The 22,892-nt window shown below is 39.7% G+C and overlaps 1 protein-coding gene across 1 annotated transcript in view; it reads left to right on the top strand.

Moving 5' to 3' along the window:
- LOC122810801 (tyrosine-protein phosphatase non-receptor type substrate 1-like) overlaps nt 1–21,548 on the top strand; it is a 165,824-nt gene extending 144,276 nt beyond the window's left edge. Inside the window, exon 3 of the mRNA XM_044082362.1 lies at nt 21,183–21,548. Coding sequence (XP_043938297.1) covers nt 21,183–21,514 — 332 coding nt within the window. The 3' untranslated portion in view covers nt 21,515–21,548. The remainder of the gene's footprint in view (nt 1–21,182) is intronic.
- Nucleotides 21,549–22,892: the final 1,344 nt, after the last annotated feature.

Here is a 22,892-nt window from a genome sequence, read left to right as displayed (position 1 = left end):
AGGAGGAAACTACAGAAATGCCTGGAGGTGCACTTGGTTGTAATGAGTTCATCTATTTAAACATTTACATCTGATATATTTATGCCATTAAGAGTTATGGAATAATAGTGCAGTTTTATCATTTTTTTGTGATTTAATATTAATTGGTATTTTTTAAGCCCTTAGCTAACTCTAGATAAATGTCTCCCTTTTTAGTGCTTTTAAGATAGTAACATTTAGATCTTGGTGTGTTTCAGTCAAATCATTAATCCATTCATTTATTTTGTTTCAATACTAAGAAGTAATTTTATCATATAACTATGATTTAAGGGAGTCTCATAGAACAGTATTATCACTAGCTTATCTAATATTGTTGTTTGACAGGTAATTTACTATTTCTTTAGTCAATCAGTCCTTAAGTTCTTAGAGTACTATGACATATGTGGGGATTCTATTAATATTTTCTAATCATTTGCAGCTAGTAGGCAAGCTAGAAAAGATAAATCATAAATAAAAGCAAAGCAATTTTTATAGACCCATACTGGACAGCGTGAACAAACCAAATATTCATGCCATAAGTATGAATGAAAATGGTTTCAAAACAAGCACCAGTAAAAGGCTTCAGGAAACTGAAATGGCACTCACGGTACTCAGTAGTAATAGAAACATTCATTGTTCATCTCATTCTACACACACATTCAGAATTCATTTATCATCCCTCTCACAGTACTCAGTAGTAATAGAAACATTCATTGTTCATCTCATTCTACACACACATTCAGAATTCATTTATCATCCCTCTCACAGTACTCAGTAGTAATAGAAACATTCATTGTTCATCTCATTCTACACACACATTCAGAATTCATGTATCACCCTTCTCACAGTACTCACTAGTAACAACAGTCATTGTTCATTTCATTCTGGGTCTACTTTGTTTAACAGAAAACACATTTCACTAAAACTCATTTCATAGAAGCCTCATTTCACTGAAAATGAATTCCCTGAGCACAATTCACTGAAAGCTCACTTCACTGAAAACACATTTAACTGAAATTCATTTCATCTAAACAGGTATATGCCCTATTCCCCATTGTAGAACAATCCTGGAGTTAGTCTATATAGTTGGGGGGCCACAGCCCCCAACATGGGGGGTGGGGAGTAGCCCTGCAAATAGTTTGGGTATATATTATTTTCTGGAAAGAGTTATTCATTTGAGTTATTAGAATTCATGTCTATGGTTTACAACATTTAAGATAGGTGTGGGGGGCTACATCCCCCACACACCCCCAATTTGCCAATTTGTGACAGATCTAAAAGGCAGAACATCAGAAAAAGCATACCTGAACTTTTAGTTCAAAGAGGTCGACATAGCAGGAGGTGACATCAGTTACCCATGCTTTGCCCATTAACGTACTGTTACACTCAACAGTCAACAGTACATTAATTGTAGCATTTTGCAGGGGGGCTATGCCTCTGCATCCCCATGTGGGAGGCTGCACCCCCCCACACCCCCTGCACATTAGATATAACAACTCCGGGATTGCACTACAGTGAGGAAATGGGCTAATTCCCTGTTCCTCACTGAGCCTCAACCTCCTTACACAATGTCAAACCCAAAATATTGACCTACACTATCCATTCACTGTAGTGTAGTCAATCATTTTGGGTTCAGCATTATGCCAACTTGGAAACTGCAAGTCGACCACATGCCGGTCAACCGGTGCAGTTTACAAGTTTTGATAGTAAACCTTTCATGCTATTTAGAAGACATCCTGGGATATTGTCTGGGCCTAATGATGCAGTGATCTTGGCCTTAGAGAGTTGTTACACTGGATGCATCTGTGATACCTGTTCAGCTTATGCATACACTGCATACATAGGTTTATACAACATTAATGACATGCATATCATTTGTGACAGTGTGTACTGTTCCATAGATATATGCCAGACACACAAGACAGCTAGCTTGTATTGCCCATACTGTCACATACAAGTATAGCAGTGCCCTTCTAACACCTCCGGTAGATATTACAGTACCAGGGTATTCTGCGTGGTTACCCTCATAGACTGTGGATGTATCATAATAGTTGTCAAGTAAGTGTGTGTGTGTGTGTGTGTGTGTGTGTGTGTGTGTGTGTGTGTGTGTGTGTGTGTGTGTGTGCAGGCTCATCACGTATGTTATGTCACAGGCATGGTATTACTGTTGGTATTATTCCGATATTGTGCATGACTGTGGTTGGTTCTTGTAATATCTGCCATGATCTCTTAACTGTGACCACTTTGCTGGAGACCTCTGCTGAGAGTACACTCCTATTCAGGTATAACAATTTTATGTCAGATCCCTGATAGATGTCCTCTACATTATTCATTAAGGGTGCTTATCTCACACACACACATCCTCCCCATTGTTGTCACCTTACATGACAGTCACAGGGAACACATTTTCACTGTACAGTCCATACTGTACCATATAGATATGTGCTTGGTGTTGCTTCTACAACCATCTTCCATTGACATGCCCTACTCTGTTGTACATACAGACCCATGTCCTGTTACATATCATTAACACAGCTTCACTACAGTATGGCAGGAATGGGATATTGCAATACTCTACACTGTAGATACTGTGTCCTTTATTGTGTTTGGACCATATACTTCACATTCATACCTCTCAACTGTTCAGATATTAGGATGTCCAGATGTTTAGATGTTTTCCTTATCAAATATGTGGCTTTCTGCCATATTACTGGCATGATCTCTGGCTTGATGTGACTCAATAATACATACATTTGAGTGCATACCTCTCAAATGTCCTAATCTGTGCAGAATGTGAAGTTTATTTCTCATCTTTGTAATCTTTTCCTCATAACATTTTTTCCTGGCAAATTATTGGCATGTCATAGCAAGGTGCAGTCAGAAACTGATGACTGAAATTTGATTTTCATGCTTCATATTCTTCAGAAAGTTCATGCTAATGTGCAGCCTATATATGCTAGCAACTTCCTAGGTAAGGAAGTGTAATAAACATCTGTCCCTATTTCTGTCCCTTTGTCCCTCATTTTTATGGCTTTGTTCACATTTCTCACTCTAAGAGGTTGAGAGTGTTACATTCTAATACATTGCTATGTGACATCTATGTCAAATATGTCCCTGTTATTAGTTATTTTTCCTCTTGTTAAGGTGGCCTGTGTGCAGATGTGTTGCACTAACAGAATGACAAATATTTGTAAAGCTCTGGTGATCACTGTGGCATTCTGCGCACATCTGTGCAATATAGGTGCTCTCCTTTACACAGAATTACTATCTCTGTTTGCTTAAAAGTTTTCACGGCCAGCAACACTATGCGAACCACAAAACCTAGCCAAGGAGCACTGCACCTCATTAATATGCATTGCAAGATGACATGCACCGAGCACTCTTCAACTAACACATACACTTCGTGTAGGGTCTGCATGAAGCCTGCACTGAGTTTATTGAATCCTAGATCTTATCTAGTAAAGATTCTACAGGATTGTTTAAATGCTGGACACTGTTTCCCTCATTCTTACAGCCCCATTCACTGTAATCTTGAAGTAAAATAATGCAAGCACATATCAGGCCTTCATCCTGGTGCACTGTTTGCTAGATTGCCTCATGGCTTTCTTTTGTCAGACCCCATGTGGTTACAATTATCTTGACTATTTTTTATCTCTTAATGAATGTGTATTTGAGTCACATTTTGTTTTTACAAACCCTTTACACAGACAATTGTTATAATTGTGTACTACTTGTTTCAGTTGCTGTGCACACAATAATGAATTTAACAAGTCCTTGCCTTTTCTCTTTAAAAGTTTACCATTTATTTTATCATTTCATAATTCACAGATTATTCGTTCTCGTATTTATGAATCATGCAATCCATCAAATTCAGTCTTTGGCTGTATTCTTCACTTCAGTAAAATGTGCATCCACAGTCTCTGTAAGCCTTTCTGCTCTTTTAAAGAATAAGTATGTAATGAATGATCAATTATAAGTGAGCCCACAAAAATCTCTGAATTAGTGCTTTCTTATTTTTCTCTCCTTTAAGAAATGGGCAGCATTTATTTCTGCTAGCACACACATACACACATATTTATATGTATATACATATTATCCCTCTCGATATATATATATATATATATATATATATATATATATATATATATATATATATATAGGATTTCCTTTGCCCATGTAGCACAAGTCTTGGCTGAACATGTCCCTGATGGCCAGTTCATTTACCCACAAATAAATAAATAATTAAATTCCAAATTAAGGAGATTTAAATAACTTTAATGTTTCTTCATCACTGACATGTAGATGACTCAGCTAACCCACTTATACACTTGCAGTTTTCAGTTAAGTTTTCTTGCAGCAGTTATGCAGCTAAACTCTATTTTTAATTGTGAATTGCATTTTTGTACTTCCAATCACAGAAATTTTACTACACAAATACATTTTTAGGTCTGCAGACCTGAAAACAAACATTTATTTATTTTTGGCAGATATTTGTTTATGTCAGAACACAATAAAATGATAGGCTTGGGAATATATAACACAGAAGCACACAATGTTTTTGAAGCTTCCTTAAATTCTAACAGAGAAGAAAAGGATATCACATGACATGCAACGTCATGGCTCATTATCATTAAAACTATATGTCATATGTTTTGATTATGTCAAGTAGGTGTATCATAAGCCTGCATCCAGCTCTTGAAAACGTTTCACTGCTTACACCTTCTCAGTATTCCTTCAACAGTACTAGGTGTATGTAACCTGTAAAATGTAGTATCTGTTAAATTGCAGATGCTCTGTTGACTAAATCGCATTGTCTTAATAATGGGAAAATGTAAGTGTCACAGGTTAACTAATAAATCTGTTATCTAGTCAAACAGAAAAAAATAACCTCCATCCATTAAAGTAATGGCAGCTAGTTCATTAAATCTGTACACAAAAGAAAACAGTAAATTATCTAGTGCAGGGCTAGTGTTAGCATTTGGGGGCCCCCAGCAAATATCAAGTTGGGAGCCCCCTGGGCACTTCCAGTCTACGTATCACCTTGTCACTCCCATCCTTTTTGCTTATGTGGCAAACCTTTAGGAGTACTCTACACAGACTGACCTGTAGCTGCAATGCTCTTAGTTTTTACAAGCCTATGTACTGCACTATGTTAGTCCATCTCACAAAGAGACAGTCACAGTTACTGGTATTTAGATGTAATAATGATACATTACAACAACTCTATGTACAGGGACGGACTTAGGTGAAATGGAGCCCTAGGCACTGCCTGCTGTTTTAGTCTCCCCCTACAGGCAAACACACACACACACACACACACACACACACACACACACACACACACACACACATACACATATCTTCCAGCACTCAGCACTCTTCTCTGTATCTCCCTGTCTTTGCTTCCTCTCACCACGCACGTTACTTTTTTCTTCCACTTCTCACATTTTATCTTTTCTCTTCAGCATTTTCAAGAAGCCATAACATTATATATAGGGTCATAGGTTGATACTAGGCTATCTGCCCTAGGGCATTTACAAGCCTAGCCAGAGTATGTTTGGCTTTCGCCACCCTTCTTAGATTAGTTGACTGTGCCTCTGTATAGTAGGTCACAGAAGATAGCCCTTTTAAGGTTAGTTTACTGTGCCTCTGTCTAGTAGGGACACAGAAGAGATCCCAGGGCTAAATTTATGATCTCCCATCCAAACGTCAAGATTCTTCTTGAAGAGGGTCATTGAGGGGCTCTGTCTGACATAGATTGGGATTTTGTTCCAGAGTGAGGGGAGCCTCTGGGATATGAATCTGTCCCTCCAGCATGTTCTATTTATTTCTGTGCTGAGGTTTAAGTCACTGGAGCGTGTAGTTCTGATGGATTTGGATTTCTTGAGGTGGAGCATGTCCATTAATTCTGGGTTTGACATGGCTTTGTACGTCAGGCACAAATCGCCTCTGAGTAGGCGGTAAGCAACTGAGTAGAGCTAGAGTTTCTTTAGCCTAACTGCATAGGGCATCTGTTTGAGTCCCTTGATCCTCTTGGTGAGGTACTTTTGGGGTCTTTCTAGTTGTAGCAGGTGTCAGGAACGGTACATCCCAAATGGGGCATTGTATTCAATTATGGGCCTGATGAGTGATGAGTAGAGGGGCACAATGACCTCTCTTAATCTAGATGTGAACCCCTTCATGATAAGGTGGGCTATATAGAATGTCTTTCTAACCACTTTGGCAATGTGATTGTCAAAGGAGGGATTGCAATCTACTTGGGTCCCCAAATCCCTAATTACTTCTTCCGTACTTAATGGATTACCACCTATGTGGTAATTTGTGGGCACTTTGTTTTTCCCAAAGGGGATGACTATGCACTTTTTGGTATTTAGCTTTAGGCCATGGCTCTGGCACCAGTTATCCCTCTCTGTGAGACCTTTTTGGAGGATGCTTGTGTCAGCCGACGAGTCAATTATGGCCCCCAGTTTGCAGTCATCTGCAAACTTTGTCAGCCATAGTCCTCCTGTGTTAGCCTGTACCTCAGAGAAATATATACCAAACAAGAGAGGTCCCAGGACTGAACCTTGTGGGATGCCACTTGTAACTGGTTTAGAGTCTGACATGGCACCTGCAATTCTGACCATGTGGGTTATATCCCTAAGCCAGTTTGCAACCCATCTTGTGACATAAGGGTTGATATTTAAGCTGGTAAGCTTATTTATGATGCCCGAGTGGGGTATTGTGTCGAAGGCTTTTGCAAGGTCAAGGTAGGCTGTGTGGACTACCTTCCCTTTGTCTATGACCTTGGTGACTGATTCAAAGAAATTGACCAGGTTCAAGAGGCGAGATCTGCCCTTAACAAAGACGAATTGGGTAGGATCCAGTGTTTGGAGGTTCCCAATGTCTTTGTTTATGAGTTCCATGATGATACGCTCCATAGCTTTGCAGACCAGGCTAGTTAGGCTTATAGGGTGATAGTTTCCAGGGTCCGTTGTGGCACCACCTTTATGGAGTGGGACAACTGTTGCTGTTCTTTGGGTAGATATCCTGTTGTAAGGCTGAGACTGAACAGTGATTTTAAGTGAGGGTTCAGTTCTTCTTGGAGCTCAGGTAAAACGCAGCCCGGGACACCGTCCGGTCCCATTGATGCTGTGTTTTTTGCTTTGGAGAGGGCAGCTTACCTGTGCATCTGTGATGTCAGGGAGGCTACACTCTGTTGGGATAGTCATTTGCTCATTTGGGGGGGAGGGGGAGAGTTTGCACTGAACCTGTCTGCCAGGATGTTGGCAATGTCTGTGGGTTCAGTGTATTTTTTGTCATTTTGCACTAACTCAGAGCATATCTGGGAGTTTCCACCCAGGTTTCTGACATAACTAAAGAAAGCCTTGTGATTATCTTTAGCGTCTTGTGCAATTTTTCTTTCGAAGCTAGCCTTAGATGATTTTAAGAGGGATCGTAGTTTCTTGCTAGTACTGATCAGAGTTGCCTTCCCTTTCAGGGATTTTGCTCTATCATGTAGTAGCTTCCTCCTTCTGTTGTACAACTTATTTATGGCTGGGGTCCACCAGACAGGTCTCCTGCCTTTGGAGGAGTGTGTCTTGGTTTTATTTGGGATAGCACGATCCATGCATTCCTGTAGATATCCATAGAATGCGTTTGTAAAGGATTCTGCGGTTTGGGCCGTATTTTCTACTGGCCCTGGGGCTTTGAAGGATTACAACTTTTGACTTTTTCATTACAATTGAATGAAGGAAGTGTGAGAAAATAACACGGAGAGTATGCTTAGCATAATGACATCATTGAGCATGCGCGTAAGTGTCATTATGACGACGAGCACACTTTCTTCATGTTTTTTCACTTTTAAACTTCTGGGAATTGGAATATATTACAACAAAGTTGTAATATTTAGATTAAAACATGGTTGATGGATAAGCCTACCACTGGAATAAGCTATGGGAAGAATCTGAACTTTTAAACGAGGCACAAACCTGTGGCACGGGCAAATTATGTGGATATTCAAACTGGAGATTTGTCTGGTATGTCAAAGTAGTAAAACAATGAACACAGGTTAGATTTTGATCAATTTAATATTGTAATGCATGTTTAAATAATATATATATATCAGCAATGTAGGCAGCATAGTATAGTATGATATGAATATAAAGTATATAATGACAAATGAATTTAATACTGTTTTTGCTAAATATGTTTGTTTAATATAAACATATAGTATTTGGAATGCTGCTAACATAAGCAATGTTTTGATATGTTTTAAACTTGTAATATTTGGGGATGCTTTTTAAATGCTTTGATAACTGAACAAAAGTTTTTTAAAAAATGTGTTTTAGAAATACGTCTAGAAGTAGTATTTTGCAATACATACTAAGGGAATGGTGTTTTTAAGAGAGGGTGTGTCTAATGCAACCTGATTGACTGGGAGTGGTCTTCCAAGTTAATGAGCTATACAGGGAGTGCTTTATAAATGTATTTTATGTGCTTTTGTATTTGTGTATGGTCTGAGGAAGCCACAGATAGTGGTGAAAGCGCTTACCGTATTAAAGTTCTTGGCTATATTTTATGTGGTCTGGAGCTATACGTTGTACAACTGTTGCTGTTCTCTTTTTTGCTGCTACGTTTACTTTGTTCGGTGGAACAGCCTATGTTTACCAGCTGGTTGTTCATTTGCTTTTTAGGAAAAATAATAATGGTTGCTGTAATGTATTGTACTTAGTTGCTCCTAGGCCATACACTGCCCCATGGGAGTTAAAGTAACTTTCTTTGCACACCTCTGAGGTCTGTGAGAAAAGTAAAGGATACAATGACCACACAACCCACAGCCCCCCATATAACATGCAGCAACTTTCTGTACACACACATCTGATCAGGGCCAGTTTTAGAATGGATATGGTTGAGAGCAGTTTTAAACCAACAGGGTCATATCACAGCCTTCTTCAGGTTAAACAGTGTAATCAGAAAATTAACACATTTTGTTCTCCTCATTTTTCCCCAAGCTTAAACACCTTTTGTGGAGCCCCCATATAGTCAAGGATGAATAAGGGATCCCCCTTTATCCATTTATGCAGTCTGGGGAGTGTCTGAATGTTCTGATATATACTTGTTAGCTGCATTTTTTTTACTGATACACAGAAGAATAATGTGTGTGTCCCAACATTATTGGATGTGTGCATTGATAAAAATCTGTGATATTTTTACACACACACACACACACACACACACACACACACGCACACGCACACGCACACACGCACACACACACATCAGTCACAGCAATGCTAGTTTTGTAATTATTTCAGCAAATAACAATACATTCTGCAAGACTGGTACTGCCACACCACTGCTGTTTAACAGTTATCAAACAGTAGGGGTAAGTCACTTTTACTTACCTCAATGAAGAGTAAATGAATACTTGTCACTGTCCCTGATTTCACCAATATTCCCTGATTTTGCCTCATAATTTTGCTCTGTTCTTTGTAAAAAAATGTTTTATTTGCTGGTAAATCATTCAAAATTAGTCAGTCAATAAATCTGGACATCAGAGTTTTATACTTCTTATGGTCTAAAAAATGAATTTTGATGTAAAATCTGTTATTCTAGTATTTTTTTAAGTGACTTAAAGTAATATTTAAATGTGTTCCTCATTTTGAGACTTTATTCTGCTTGTTATTGAAGATGTTAAGAATTATAGTATCGGATATTCTGCCAGTATTTATTAAACTCCCTGAAAGAGAAAGCATCCCTGAAGGTTGAAAGCATCAACTCGTCTTAATGTCCAAGGTTTGCAATGAGATCAGTCACTCTGGGGTAGGGATTTCAACTTCTTCATGTTCATTTTCAGCTTTATCCTAACGGTCATATCACGGTCCTGTTCAGGTTAAAGAGTGTAATTGAAAATTAATATATTTTTTCTCCTCATTTTCCCCAACCAACAACAGCTTTTGTTGGGACCCCACACAGTCAATGATGATTAAGGCCCCCATGCAGCCATGGGTGTTGCAGGTACCTAAAGCTAGCTATGTTGTTAGTTTTAGTGGAGAAGATGCCCACCAGAAGGGTTTAACTAAGCCAAGGGCACTATGTCAGTGGTAAAATATTTAATGGAATTGAGAAGCCTATTACTTGACAAAATACTGTTACTATAATTAAATATCTTTGAATTATGAAGGAGACATAAATAAGAGTTATTTTTACCCACCTGGTTTATTAAGCATATGACACTGCAGTACTGGTGTTTGTTGATTTAACAGACATGTTACAAAATATTAAGATAAGATAACTTGCTGTGGTTGGGCCCCCAGGAACAAGGGGCCCCCAGTGACTGCACGATTTGCTGGTGCCTAAAGTAATTTATGATCCAGTGTCATCTCATTAGTATTCAACAACATGCATGCTGATTGGTGACAGCAATAAGAGTGCTTGTTGTAAATCCACAATTACTCACAAGTAGAAACCAGGTGGGTGTAGCTATTAGAACAAAAAAATTACTGTTACCATGTTCTCCCCTCTGTTAAGTGGCAAAAAGAAGTGCATGTACCAACAAAAGAAAAAAAAAGACTGCCATCCCCCAAAGGCACATAGAAAAAAAATGTGTTAAAACTTTAAGAACTAGTCCAAAGGTACTTCTGTGGCATCAAGAGTCTGCAGATGCAAGCAGCCTCATGTAAACAGTATGAGTCATGTGCAGTCAGCCACTAAAAAACATAATGCACTGAGCAAGTGTGTATACATACTTGTTCCACAAATGCACAATGAATTATGAAGTTATCCCCAGCCACAGGATGCAGCAGTGAAAGATTAGAGGGCAAAAAGTAAGATGTTTTGGGATGATTTATCATTTATTAAAAGCTAAGCAGTTTTTTTTTTTTTTTATATAATGGCTTTATATAATAGCGATAATCAACTATGTGGGGGTAATTCTGGTCTACCCACAATTTGATCACTCAGACTTTACCATCATCTTCATAGGTTCATAGGTGTGTACTAGGCTAATGCTCCTGGAGCCTTTACAACCCTAGCCCATAGGATTACCCTGGCATCATGCCACACGACCTTAGTTCCTATTGCCTCTGTCAAGTAGAGCCACTGGAGTGAGCCCTGAGGTGAATTTTCTATTTTCCATCTACTCACCAAGATTTTTCTTGAAGAGGGCCAGTGAGTTGCTCTGTTTGACATGTATGGGAAGTCTGTTCCATGGTATGGGCAGTCTCTGGGTTATGAACCTGTCCCTCCAGCATGTTCTGTTGATTGTGGTAATGAGGCTGTAGTCTCTGGAGCGTGTGGTGCAGAGGGATTGGGATTTCTTTATAGGTTCATTGGTGTTATAGGTTCATAGGTGTTTTAACCATGGGTAAATTCATCATACTCAAATTATAACAACTATAGGTAAATCCATCATATTCAAATCATACCATCTACGGCTAAACCCATCATTTCCAAATCACAGCAATGATGAATAAACCCACACATCAACCGTGAGTAAACCATCATATACTAATCAAACCAACCATGTAGGTAAACCCATTGTATCCAAATCATACCAACCATATGTAAATCCATCATATTCAAATCATAACAAACATGTGGATAAACCAATCATATTCACGTAATACCAATCATGTGGGTAAACCCAATGTATCTACATTATACCAACCATAGATCAACCCATCATATCCAAATCACATCAACCATGGGTAAATCCAGCATCATCCAAACCCAGTTGTTTATAATCATTACACTGTCTTAATGAGACCACCATAAAAATGTGACATCTTCATTAACCAGGTATCCAGAAGCCAATAATAACATATAAATCATTGAATCCAAGAAATAAAATATTGCTGAATCTTTAAATCTCACAGCGTCAGTTGTATAAACTAAGCTTCTAGGTTCTCTGTATGCGCGATTGCATTAACCAGATTGGGCATACACAGTACATCTACCAAACCCTCTCAGCACAATCAGTTCAGAGTAAAGACTGATATCACACATCAAAGTTGTTTAGTGAGGTCACATATACATTTTTTGTATTACTCCATTGTATAATAGCATTATTCACAGCTGGGCCATGTGAGTCCCACTAGTTTACCCACTCCCAATGAGTTTTATCCTCAGTAATATAATACAGTTCAGAAATTCAGTTCTTAATAAAGACAAAGAATTTTGTCTATTTAGTCTAAAAAAGCAACTGTCAAGTAACTGATGTAAATGTTTTGTATTTATTGCACAGTACTGGCTACATAATCCTGTGTGTTTTTCATTCCTAGGTGGTTTAATTGTGTAGACGCCCTCCAGTGTTAAAATGCCATTGCACATCTTTAAGCATGGTTATCTGTTGGACACAGCAGACTAAAGACATTTGCCTAAAGAAACTGACAATGCAAAAAGATGTTAAATGTGTATCCTGAAACAACTGTAAAATGTGTAACATCACTTAACACTTCAGATTTGGTTGTATGTCTAGGAACCAAGGCATGACTAGTGCCCTATTCTTAAGTCAAAGTATGATTAGAGTTCATGAAATTGGTAATGTTTTAATCTTTGATGTTAGCCAGAAGTGCACTTCACAGCACTTGGAATGTGGCCAGAACTGACTCCTTCTGCAGTTCATATGGAGTTAAATGTATTGGTAACAGCTATGAAGGCAGAATTGCAGCAGACACTAAAAACAAACACAAAGTCTTCTATAGTTATATCAAGAATCTCCACGGCAATACCCAGGTTTGCTCTGAGTTACTGCACGATGGTACCTCCTATACTGAGCCAACAGATATTGCCAACATACTGGCTGACAGATTCAGTGCCAATTTTACCCCCCCCCCCCAAGGACCAATCACAATACCAGAGGAATGCCAGAAACCCAGCATTACTGCAGCACAGGTTAAAGCTGCATTGTCCAAGGCCAAGAATACAGCTTCCATGGGACCCGACAATATCCCTGGATGTGTTCTACAGGAACTACAAAGTGAACTGGCACCACATCTGTGTGCCCTGTTCAAGTCACAGCCTCACCTTAAGCTTTGTCCCTTCCAAATGGCACACTGCTACAGTCATCCCTCTTCCATAAAGGGGGAGCAACTGCAGACCCTGGGAATTATCGCCCCGTTATGAATTACCATTTCCCACTGATTATCATTTCACACTGAGCTAATCGAAGGAAGGGCACTAAGCAAACTCGGATCTATAATATATAACATTAAGTATCCTGTTTTTTTGCTTTTTTTTTTTAGTTATTTATAGCACTTTGTCTACTGTATATTTTTCTAGCTAGTTTCACTGTGTGTGAGGTATTAACTGGAAACTGTCCACTTTTATTAAGCATCTGTTTGGGTTGTTCTGATCTCCTGCCAAGGAGTGTGTCATATAACTTGTTTGCAGTTAAAAGCTTTCTATATAGGCTCCTTTATCTGTTTAAAACTTTCATTTAAAGGCTCACTGCTGCATTTCTGCTGTGAGAAACACTTCTGCAGTTTGTTTCCCCACCCACTTTCCCTCCCTATATGTATGCTGTTCTTCTCGTTGGTGGCTTTGCAGTTACCACCCCCCCCCACTGTAAATTTGATCTGGGACACTCCTCCCAGTCTAGTGTTATTACCTCATTCTACCTAATACAGGGAGAACATTTGAGAAGGCCAACCCACTTGGTTTCTGCTCCTTCTTTCTCTCTTTCCATTTAAAAAAAAAATCTAAGCTTGTTTCCTGCCTTTCCTGTGGGTAATATAGTCCGGATACAGAGTTGCTGTGTCCAGGACTGTTTCTGGGCTTCTGAGCCCACAAGCCTTTCTTTGTTGGAGGGAAGCCTTCTAGCTTAATTCTGTTTCTTAGAACTAGCCAGTATTCTAGTGTCAGCACTCAAGTCTGTTTCTTTGAGCTCAGCGCTTGTTCAGAACTCATTGTAAGCACTAAATAAGCTACAAATTACTATAGCACTCAACTTTCCTCACTTGTCTAGAGGAAAACAGTTTCTAGTACTTAATAAATAAGCACCTATCCAGGCATGTCTAAGGGTCAGTTCCCGGTGTTTTCTCCTGTCTACCCGATGAATCTGGCCACCTTGGGGCAATGCAGCAATTGCCTCATGTACACAGACAACCCTCTCCTCCTACCACCCAGCACTACAACCTGTGAAAGATGCACTTATATAGCCAAATTGGAAGCAAAGCTCTCTTCACCCAAGACTGGACTAGACAGTCAAGAGGAGAAGGTAAACACTTGCACCACACCACACTCATCACATAGTGCCTCAAAACCTACACCACCAAAACACACACATAGAAACACAAAACACACACCTACATTCATGGAAGCTCTCATCCCTTCATAAGGGATGCCAGCAATAACCTGCTCACCAGTTCACAGGACATCAAAGGCAGATGGAAGGAGTATTTCCAGCAGCTTCTGAATGAAGAAAACCCCACAGAAGCTGTACTGCCCCATACATGGCCTACAATGAGAGAAGAAGAGGAGCTCAACCTAGAAGAAGTAAGAACAGCACTAAGGAAGATGAAGTCAGGGAAAGCAGCAGGCTCAGATGAGGTTACAGCAGATATGATAAAGATGCTGTGTGAGATAGGGGAGAAATGACTCCTGAGGGTACTAATAGCAGTGTGGAGAGAAAGGCGTATCCTAGATGACTAGAGAATAAGCATACTTGTGCCAATGTCAAGAATAAAGGGGACATCCACAACTGTGGGCAGTACAGAGGGATCAAACTCCTACCACACTGCATGAAAGTTCTGGAGAGAGCGATTGATAAATGGATACACAGAGTAGTAGAATGTAAGATGGGAGATAAACAGTTTGGGTTCCGAACAGGATGCAGGGCAATTGACCAGATGTTTGCATTGAGACAGATACTTGAGAAGAAGCTAGAAATGAGGAGAGAGTCCATCTGGGCATTCCTAGACTTGGCGAAAGCATATGTCAAGCTCCCAAGAAAGCTAATCTGGGCAGTACTGCGGTGGTTTGAAGTCCCAGAAATATTGGTAGAATTAGTGCAGGCTATGTACAAGGACCCAGTGACTCAAGTACGAACAGTGTCCGGCCTCACAGAGGGGCTCCCAGTGGGAATGGGTGTACATCAGGCTTCAGCTCTGAGCCCACTGCTGTTCATACTGGTGATGGTCTACATTACCAAACAGGTTGGAGGGGACAGATCAACAAAGCTGCTGTATGCAGACAATGTAGCACTACAGGCAGACTCTAAGCTAGAACTTCAGCAAAGCATATGAGAATGGAATGCAAACCTGAAGGCACATGGGATGAAACTAAGCACAGATAAGATGGTGGTAATGGCAGCAAATTGGAGAAATCAGAAGAAGCTGAGAATCGAGATAGAAGGGAAGATAGTGTAACAGGTAAACAGCTTCAAGTATCTGGGAGGGGTGGTTGAGGAGAAGGGTAGTCTGAATGAAGAGGTCAAAGCTAGAATCACAGGGGCTGCAGCCAACTGGCATAGAGCATCAGGTGTAGTCTATGACAGAAGAATGCCAAAGAAACTGAAAAGCAAGGTGTACAAGACAGTGGTGCGACCAGTACTACTGTATGGTACAGAAACCTGGGCAGTAAAGGCAGAACAGTTGAAGAAGCTAGGGTGATGGAAATGAAGTGCCTGAGAAAGGTGGTAGGATGCACAATGTGGGACAGATGAAGAAATGAGGACATAAGAGCAGAACCCAAAGTAGCTCCAGTTGCAGAAAAGATCAAATAGAATATATTATGGTGGTTTGGGCATGTGTGTAGAAAAGCAGAAGACAATCTGGTGAGGAAGATTTGGGACAGACAGGAAGAAGGTAAAAGGAAGCAAGGACATCCAGCAAAGAGGTGGGTGGATTATGTGAAAGAAGATCTGTGACAATCAGGCATGAGTGTTGAAGAAGGCAGGAGTGTAGCACTGAATCGAGAGAGATGGCGACAGTTAACACGATAACCCAACCCCATGTAGAAAAAATGGAGAAAAGGGGGCTGATGATGATAATCATGAGGATGGACAGGATTAGAAATCGGTATATTAGAAGGACAGCTCAGGTGGACAGTTTGGAGACAAAGCCAGAGAGGCAAGATTGTGTTGGTTTGGACATATGCTGAGGAGGGATGCTGGGTATATTGGGAAAAAGATGTTAAGGATGGAGCTGCCAGGTAAGAGGAAAAGAGGAAGGCCTAAGATAAGGTTTGTGGATGTGGTGAGAGAGGACATGCAGGTGGTTGGTGTGACAGACCAAGATGCAGAGAACAGGAAGAAATGGAAACAGATGATCTGCTGTGGTGACACAAAATGGCAGCAGCTGAAAGAAGAAGTGTATTTCTGTATATAAGACACTGTAATCACTGGATGTAGTAATCACTGTATATAAGACACTGTAATCACGGGATGTAGTAATCACTGTATATAAGACACTGTAATCACTGGATGTAGTAGTCACTGTATATAAGACACTGTAATCACTGGATGTAGTAATCACTGTATATAAGACACTGTAATCACTGGATGTAGTAATCACTGTATATAAGACACTGTAATCACTGGATGTAGTAATCACTGTATATAAGACACTGTAATCACTGGATGTAGTAATTTCAGTGATCAGCACTACGTTTCTCTTCTTTTCATGGACTTCTATATCTGGTTTTCTTGCATCTATTTTTGAACTGTTGATAATGTGTGATCCCATGTGATATCAACTTCATTGTTTTCTATAATGCTTTGTGGCTCATGTTTCCGATCATTTTAACTACTTCTGATACTTCTCAAATACTTCAGTATTGTAACCTTTGTTATATAGTTTAAGAGATTACTCATGAAACCCCATCTTACAGTGACAGGAACACATTATGTAACTCACTTGTTGATAATTTTTAATTTATGACAATTTGACTTTCATGCTCAGACTGAAAACTGTTTGTTTTTTGTCACTGGGTCAGGTCTACTTGTAAAGCATGAGCTATTTTTGTTTTTCTATTATAGGTTCATAGGTTCATAGATAGGTACTAGGCTATCTGCCCAAAGGCATTTATAAGCCTAGCCAGAATGTGTTAGCTTTCGCCGCCCCCTTTGATTAGTTCTCTGTGCCTCTGTCCAGCACAGCCACTGAAGTGATCCCCGGAGTAAACTTCCTGTTTCCCATCCACTCATCAAGGTTTCTCTTGAAGAGTGTTAGTGAGGAGCTCTGCCTAATGCAGACTGGAATCTTGTTCCAGATCATGGGAAGTCTCTGTGACAGGAATCTATCCCTCCAGCACATCCTATTTATTGTTGTGGTGATGTTTAGATCCCTAAAGCATGTGGCTCAAGGGGATATGATTTTCTTTAGGTGGAGAATGTCCATAATTTCTGGGTTGGACATGGCCTTGAATGTCAGGCAGAGATCACCTCTGAGTAGGCAGTATGCAACCGAGTACAGCTGGAGTTTCTTCACTCAACCTGCATAGGGCATCTGTTTGAGGCCAGTGACCCTCTTGGTAAGGTACTTCTGTGGTCTTTCCAGCTGTTGCAGGTGTCTTGTAAGGTACATCCCAAATGGGGCATTGTACTCTATGATGGGTCTGATGAGTGATGCATAGAGGGGCACAATGACCTCTTTTGATCTGGATGCAAACCCTTTTGTGATTACGTGGGCCACATAGAAGGATTTTCTAACCACTTTAGCAATGTGATTATCAAAGGAGAGATTACTATCTACTTGGGTCCCCAGATCCCTTATTTCATCTTCTGTATTTAGGGGGCTACCACCTATGCAGTAATTTGTGGGTACTTTGTTTTTTTCAAAGGGGATGACTGTGCACTTTTTGGCATTTAGCTTGAAGCCATGGTTTTGACACCAGGTATCTGTCTCAGTGAGACCCTTTTGGAGGATGTCTGTGTCAGCCAGAGAGTCAATTATAGCCCCTAGTTTGCAGTAATCTCCGAACTTGGTCAGCCATAGTCCTCCTCTGCTTACCCATACCTCTGAGAAGTATATACCGAACAGGAGGGGTCCTAGGACTGAGCCCTGGGGAATTACACTTGTAACTGGTTTAGAGTCAGACCTAGCTCCCACAACTTTTACCATATGGGTTCTGTCCATGGGCCAGTTGACAACCCATCTCGTGATGTAGGGGTTTATGTTCAGGCTGGTGAGTTTGTCTATAATACCAGAATAGGGAATGGTGTCGAAGGCCTTTGCAAGGTCTAGGTAGGCTGTGTGGACCACCTTTCCTTCGTCAATAGCCTTGGTAACTGTCTCAAAGAAGTCCACTGGGTTTAGGAGGCATGATCTGCCCTTAAAAAAGCTGAACTGGGTAGGGTCCAGTGTTTGGAGGTTCCCAATGTCTCTGTTAATTAGATCCATGATGATGCACTCCATACCCTTGCAGACCAAGCTAGTCAGGCTTATAGGGTGATAGTTCCTGGGGTCTGTTGTGGCTCCACCTTTGTGAAGCAGAATATCCATTGCTGTGCACCACTCTATTGGCACATAGCCTGTGGAGAGGCTAAGTTTGAACAGTGTGTTTAGGTGAAGGGTTAGATCATCTTTGCACTCCTGTAGGACACAGCCTGGGACACTGTCCAGTCCCATTGATGCTGTGCTTTTGGCTTTGGAGAGGGCTGTTTTAACCTGAGTGTCTGTGATTTCAGAGGCACTACATTCTTCTGGTATGGTTATGGGCCCTTTTGGGGGTGAGATGGAGGGGTGAAGTTTACACTGAACCTGTCTGCCAGGATGTTGGTGATATCAGTTGGTTCAGTGTATTTTGTGCCATTCGGCACTAACTCCAAGCAGATCTGCGAATTGCCACTTTGATTCTTGACATAGCTAAAGAATGCCTTGTGGTTATCTTTGGAGTCCTTGGCAATTTTTCTTTCGAAGCTAGCCTTGGATAATTTTATGAGGGATCATAGTTTTTTTGCTGATACTGATCAGGGATGTCATCCCCTCTTGGGATTTTACTCTTTTCTGTACTAGTTTCCTCCTTCTATTGTATAGCTTATTTATGGCAGGGGTCCACCAGACTTGTTTCCTTTTCTTGGAGGAGTGAGTCTTGGTTTTGCTTGGGATAGCATGATCCATGCATTCTTGTAGGTGCCTGTAGAGTGCATTAGTAAAGGATTTTGCAGCTTGGGCAGTGTTATCCTTTAGAATGGGGAATTTGAAACTTTCCACCTTGGTCTTAAGTAACGTGAAGTTTGCTTTTGAAAATTTTTTCACTGTGATTTCTTTGACTGGGGGTGGGGGCAGAATGTGGATATCCAGAGTGATTAGTTTATGGTCAGATCTAACCAGCAAGGGGTTGACCTCCAGTGTGAACACCAGTCGCACATGCTGGTGATGACCAGGTCCATATGTTGTCACCTCTGGTTGGGGTGTTGACCAGTTGATCCAGGGTGTTTAGAGTTTATAAATTCTAGGAAATGTTGGGCAAGGGAGTTAGTACTTGAGTAGTTCTCCCAGTTAATGTTTGGGTAATTGAAATCACCAAATATCAGGGTGTTTGGTAGGACCTTTATGTTTCCCATTGTTTCCAGAAACACTGAATTGGGGTCCTGGGACATGGTGGGTGATCTGTAGCAAGCTACAATTTGAATTGCAGTTCTTCCCATTTTTCTTTGCACGTGGATGATCTCTGAAGCATCATGCTGTGTCACTAACCTGGAGGTGTGGGTATCCTTGATGAATATGGATACGCCTCCACCTTTTGTATTTCGGTCTGGGTCTTATGGCCAAAATGCACAGTATGAGTTGTAGCCTGGTAGTACTGTGGTGCTCTCTGGAATCTTAAACCAGGTTTCTGTTACTGCACATATATCGATTTTCTCCATTCTGAGGAATGCCTCGAGTGCGTCCATTTTGAGGTTTAGACTTCTGGCATTGAATAGCATTACCCTCAGTTTTTTGTTACTTGTGCTATTTATGGTGGTGGGTTTGTCTTTTGAGCCTTGCCTAAAAAAAGCACTATGGGGGTGGCAAGAGCCTTGGCCAGTATTCGAAAGCCTAAGGGTGACAGGTTCAGGCCGTCTCTACGAAGCAGCGTGGTTTGTCGAGCATGTCATCCCAGGTTGACAGATACTGGATCCCCTTTGAATGACACCAGAAGCTTAGCCAATTGTTGAAATTGATAATTTTTTCTTTATACCGTGGTATCGTTTTTGGTGAGGGCAGGGTCACACCGGCCTGGGCTACATGATCAGAGAGCTCTTCCATGTCTCTTTGAAGTTCAAGGAATGTAGAAATTCTTGTTTTCTCAGACACAAGGGGAGTCTAAGTAAAGCAAACTCTGTTTTTTAGATATGCTGAGGTATCAGCAGCTATTATGGCTGTACAAATGTAGGTTTTAGCATTTATTTATTTCATTTGCTGACCAGGTAGATGCTTTGATGCTATCCTTTTCAGCCACAATCCAGGTCATACTACAACAGATGTGTGAGTCATTACATACAAACTATTGTTTTTTATATATATATATATATATATATATATATATATATATAGAGCTATATATAAATAACATACTTGTATACAAAGTGTGTGCATACATATATATATATATATATATATATATATATAGCTATATATAAATAACATACTTGTATAGAAAGTGTGTGCATATATATATATATATATATATATATATATATATATATATATAGCTATATATAAATAACATACTTGTATACAAAGTGTGTGCAAACAATACAAGCAGGCAGAGTATATTCATACATGTAAAGCATGATTTTTTCTGAAGTCTGTACAATATATCAGAATCTTGCTGTTTACTATGTTTGCAATACCTATGCACATGCTTTGATTTTTATACAAAGGCTAATGTCACATGATCATTTCCATCGACATCAATATAGTTATATTTGCAAACAAGACAGCATAGGATATACTCACTATAATAAAGTCTTTTCTTTTTCTATGTCACCAGCATTTTCTTTAAAGTTATGTACCAACATCTTGGATATAATGAAGTGAAATGCTGTTATTATACAATGAAACACTATTAACTGGTGTTAGGAAAGTCCACACTTTTAGGATCTATGTTTAAAATGAGACTGAACAGATACTTTTTATTTCATAATCAGAGTGGTCTCATTGTAAATTCCTTTGTGTTAAATCTGTCGTCAATGACTACACATTGATTATTTCTGCTTGTTATATTAATTCTTAACATTTCATTTGTTTAAACAGAACCTTCCCCTCCATCAGTTTCTGGACCGGATGGCCAAGTTTTATCTAATACAAATGTGACAATATACTGTAAATCTGCAGGATTTTACCCAAAAGAAATCAGTGTTATCTGGGAGCAGAATGGGATCATGCTGCAAGGATCCAACTTGAATATTATTTTAAATGATACAGACAAGACGTATCAAGCACTAAGTAATGTCACTGTAACAGCAACAATAAACTCAACTGTTACCTGTAGAATTAATCACACAGCATTCGACGAACCAAAACAATCAATCTTCGAACTAAAAAATATTGTGAAAGGTAAGGTTTGTTCATATCTTATGTTATAATTTCTCAGAAAATAAAATGATGATCTTAAAAACAGCTTGTTTCATCTTATTATTATATCGCTTTCGGCTGAATGTGCTAGTCTTTGGGAAACAATACGTCTTTGTTTTCATGATGTTAGCGTTGCATGACAAATGACTACCAGATTTTGCACTGCCTGTATTTTAATTACACTAATGGCTAGAAAATTATTTCATTAAGCACAAACAGCTCGACCACATAATATTTTGTACAGGGCAGTGTTTATAAGCCTCACATAATTTCATTATTAAGATTATTATTTAACAATTTGAACTTGAAAAACAGTTTTATCCCTGCATATTCAGATGGATGTCTGACATGGTAATTTCACCATTTAATCATAGTTAACAGTCTTGTAATTATCAGGTTGCCCGATGCTATAGTTTGTTTTTGTTTAGCAAATGGCTGTCAGTGTTTTGCTGTAAATTTTGAAATAACACTTTTAAATTAAATCCAAATCTCTGTCATCATTGTGGAAGTAAAAAAAATAGAAATAGCATGCTCATTGTCAGGTTTGAACACAGAGGAGATGCAGAAATGCATTCTACTGGCACATAGTTAAAATTCCCACTCAAAGTGTTTTGTATTATGGGTAATTCAGAGAGTACATTTAGAAATTTTTCATGTCTCTTTGAGATATATTAGGTGCCCTATAGCAGGATAAAATTAGGTTATTAGTTTTGCTTAGGGTGAGGTGGAGTTCTATAACTTTGGTTTGTGAATCTTCCTGGAGGTGAAATGGTTTGCAGTGGCTCACTGCTGAAATGTTGACATTCAAAATGTTGAGTGCTGACAAGATGAGAAAAATACCAAAAACACAGGACAAGAGTGAATTTTAATTAAAAATCCTTTGTCTCCTTTAAAGTTCTTTTTTCATGAGGTACAAGCCCCCCATGCACCCCGATGTAGTGGGCAAGCCCCAACACCTCCTGAACTTATAAATACCAATTCTGAGATCGCCATATCTCAGAGGAAAAGAGAGTATTCCGAGAAATGGCATCTCAGACATAGTATATGAAAGTTCTATCTTTTGGCCATTCATTCTCAGTATTTTGGGACTTGATCTAGTGGGTCGCAGCATTTCAAATGGTTACCATCTGTAACAAACATGAAAATGCCTCCCCACCTCCATCAGTTTCCTTCAAGTATGAATGCATATGTGTCAGTGTCGCAACAGGTAGCATGCTCGCCTTTGGTGCAGAAGGTTCTGGGTTCTGCTCACATATTAGGAGGCTGGATTACTGACACAGCAGGTTGCTGCATTCCTAAGCATTTCATCCTTCAGATGAGACATTCAACCAAGATCATATCTGACTTGAGTTTGTGGTATCTCAGGCTGGTGTAAAAAAAATCCCAAAG

Source organism: Protopterus annectens, chromosome 9.part0, assembly GCF_019279795.1.
Source record: "Protopterus annectens isolate FY-2018-M chromosome 9.part0, PAN1.0, whole genome shotgun sequence".
Taxonomy (NCBI): Eukaryota; Metazoa; Chordata; order Ceratodontiformes; family Protopteridae; genus Protopterus; species Protopterus annectens.
Note: the sequence above shows the minus strand (reverse complement) of the source record. Positions and strands in the feature narration are given on the sequence as shown.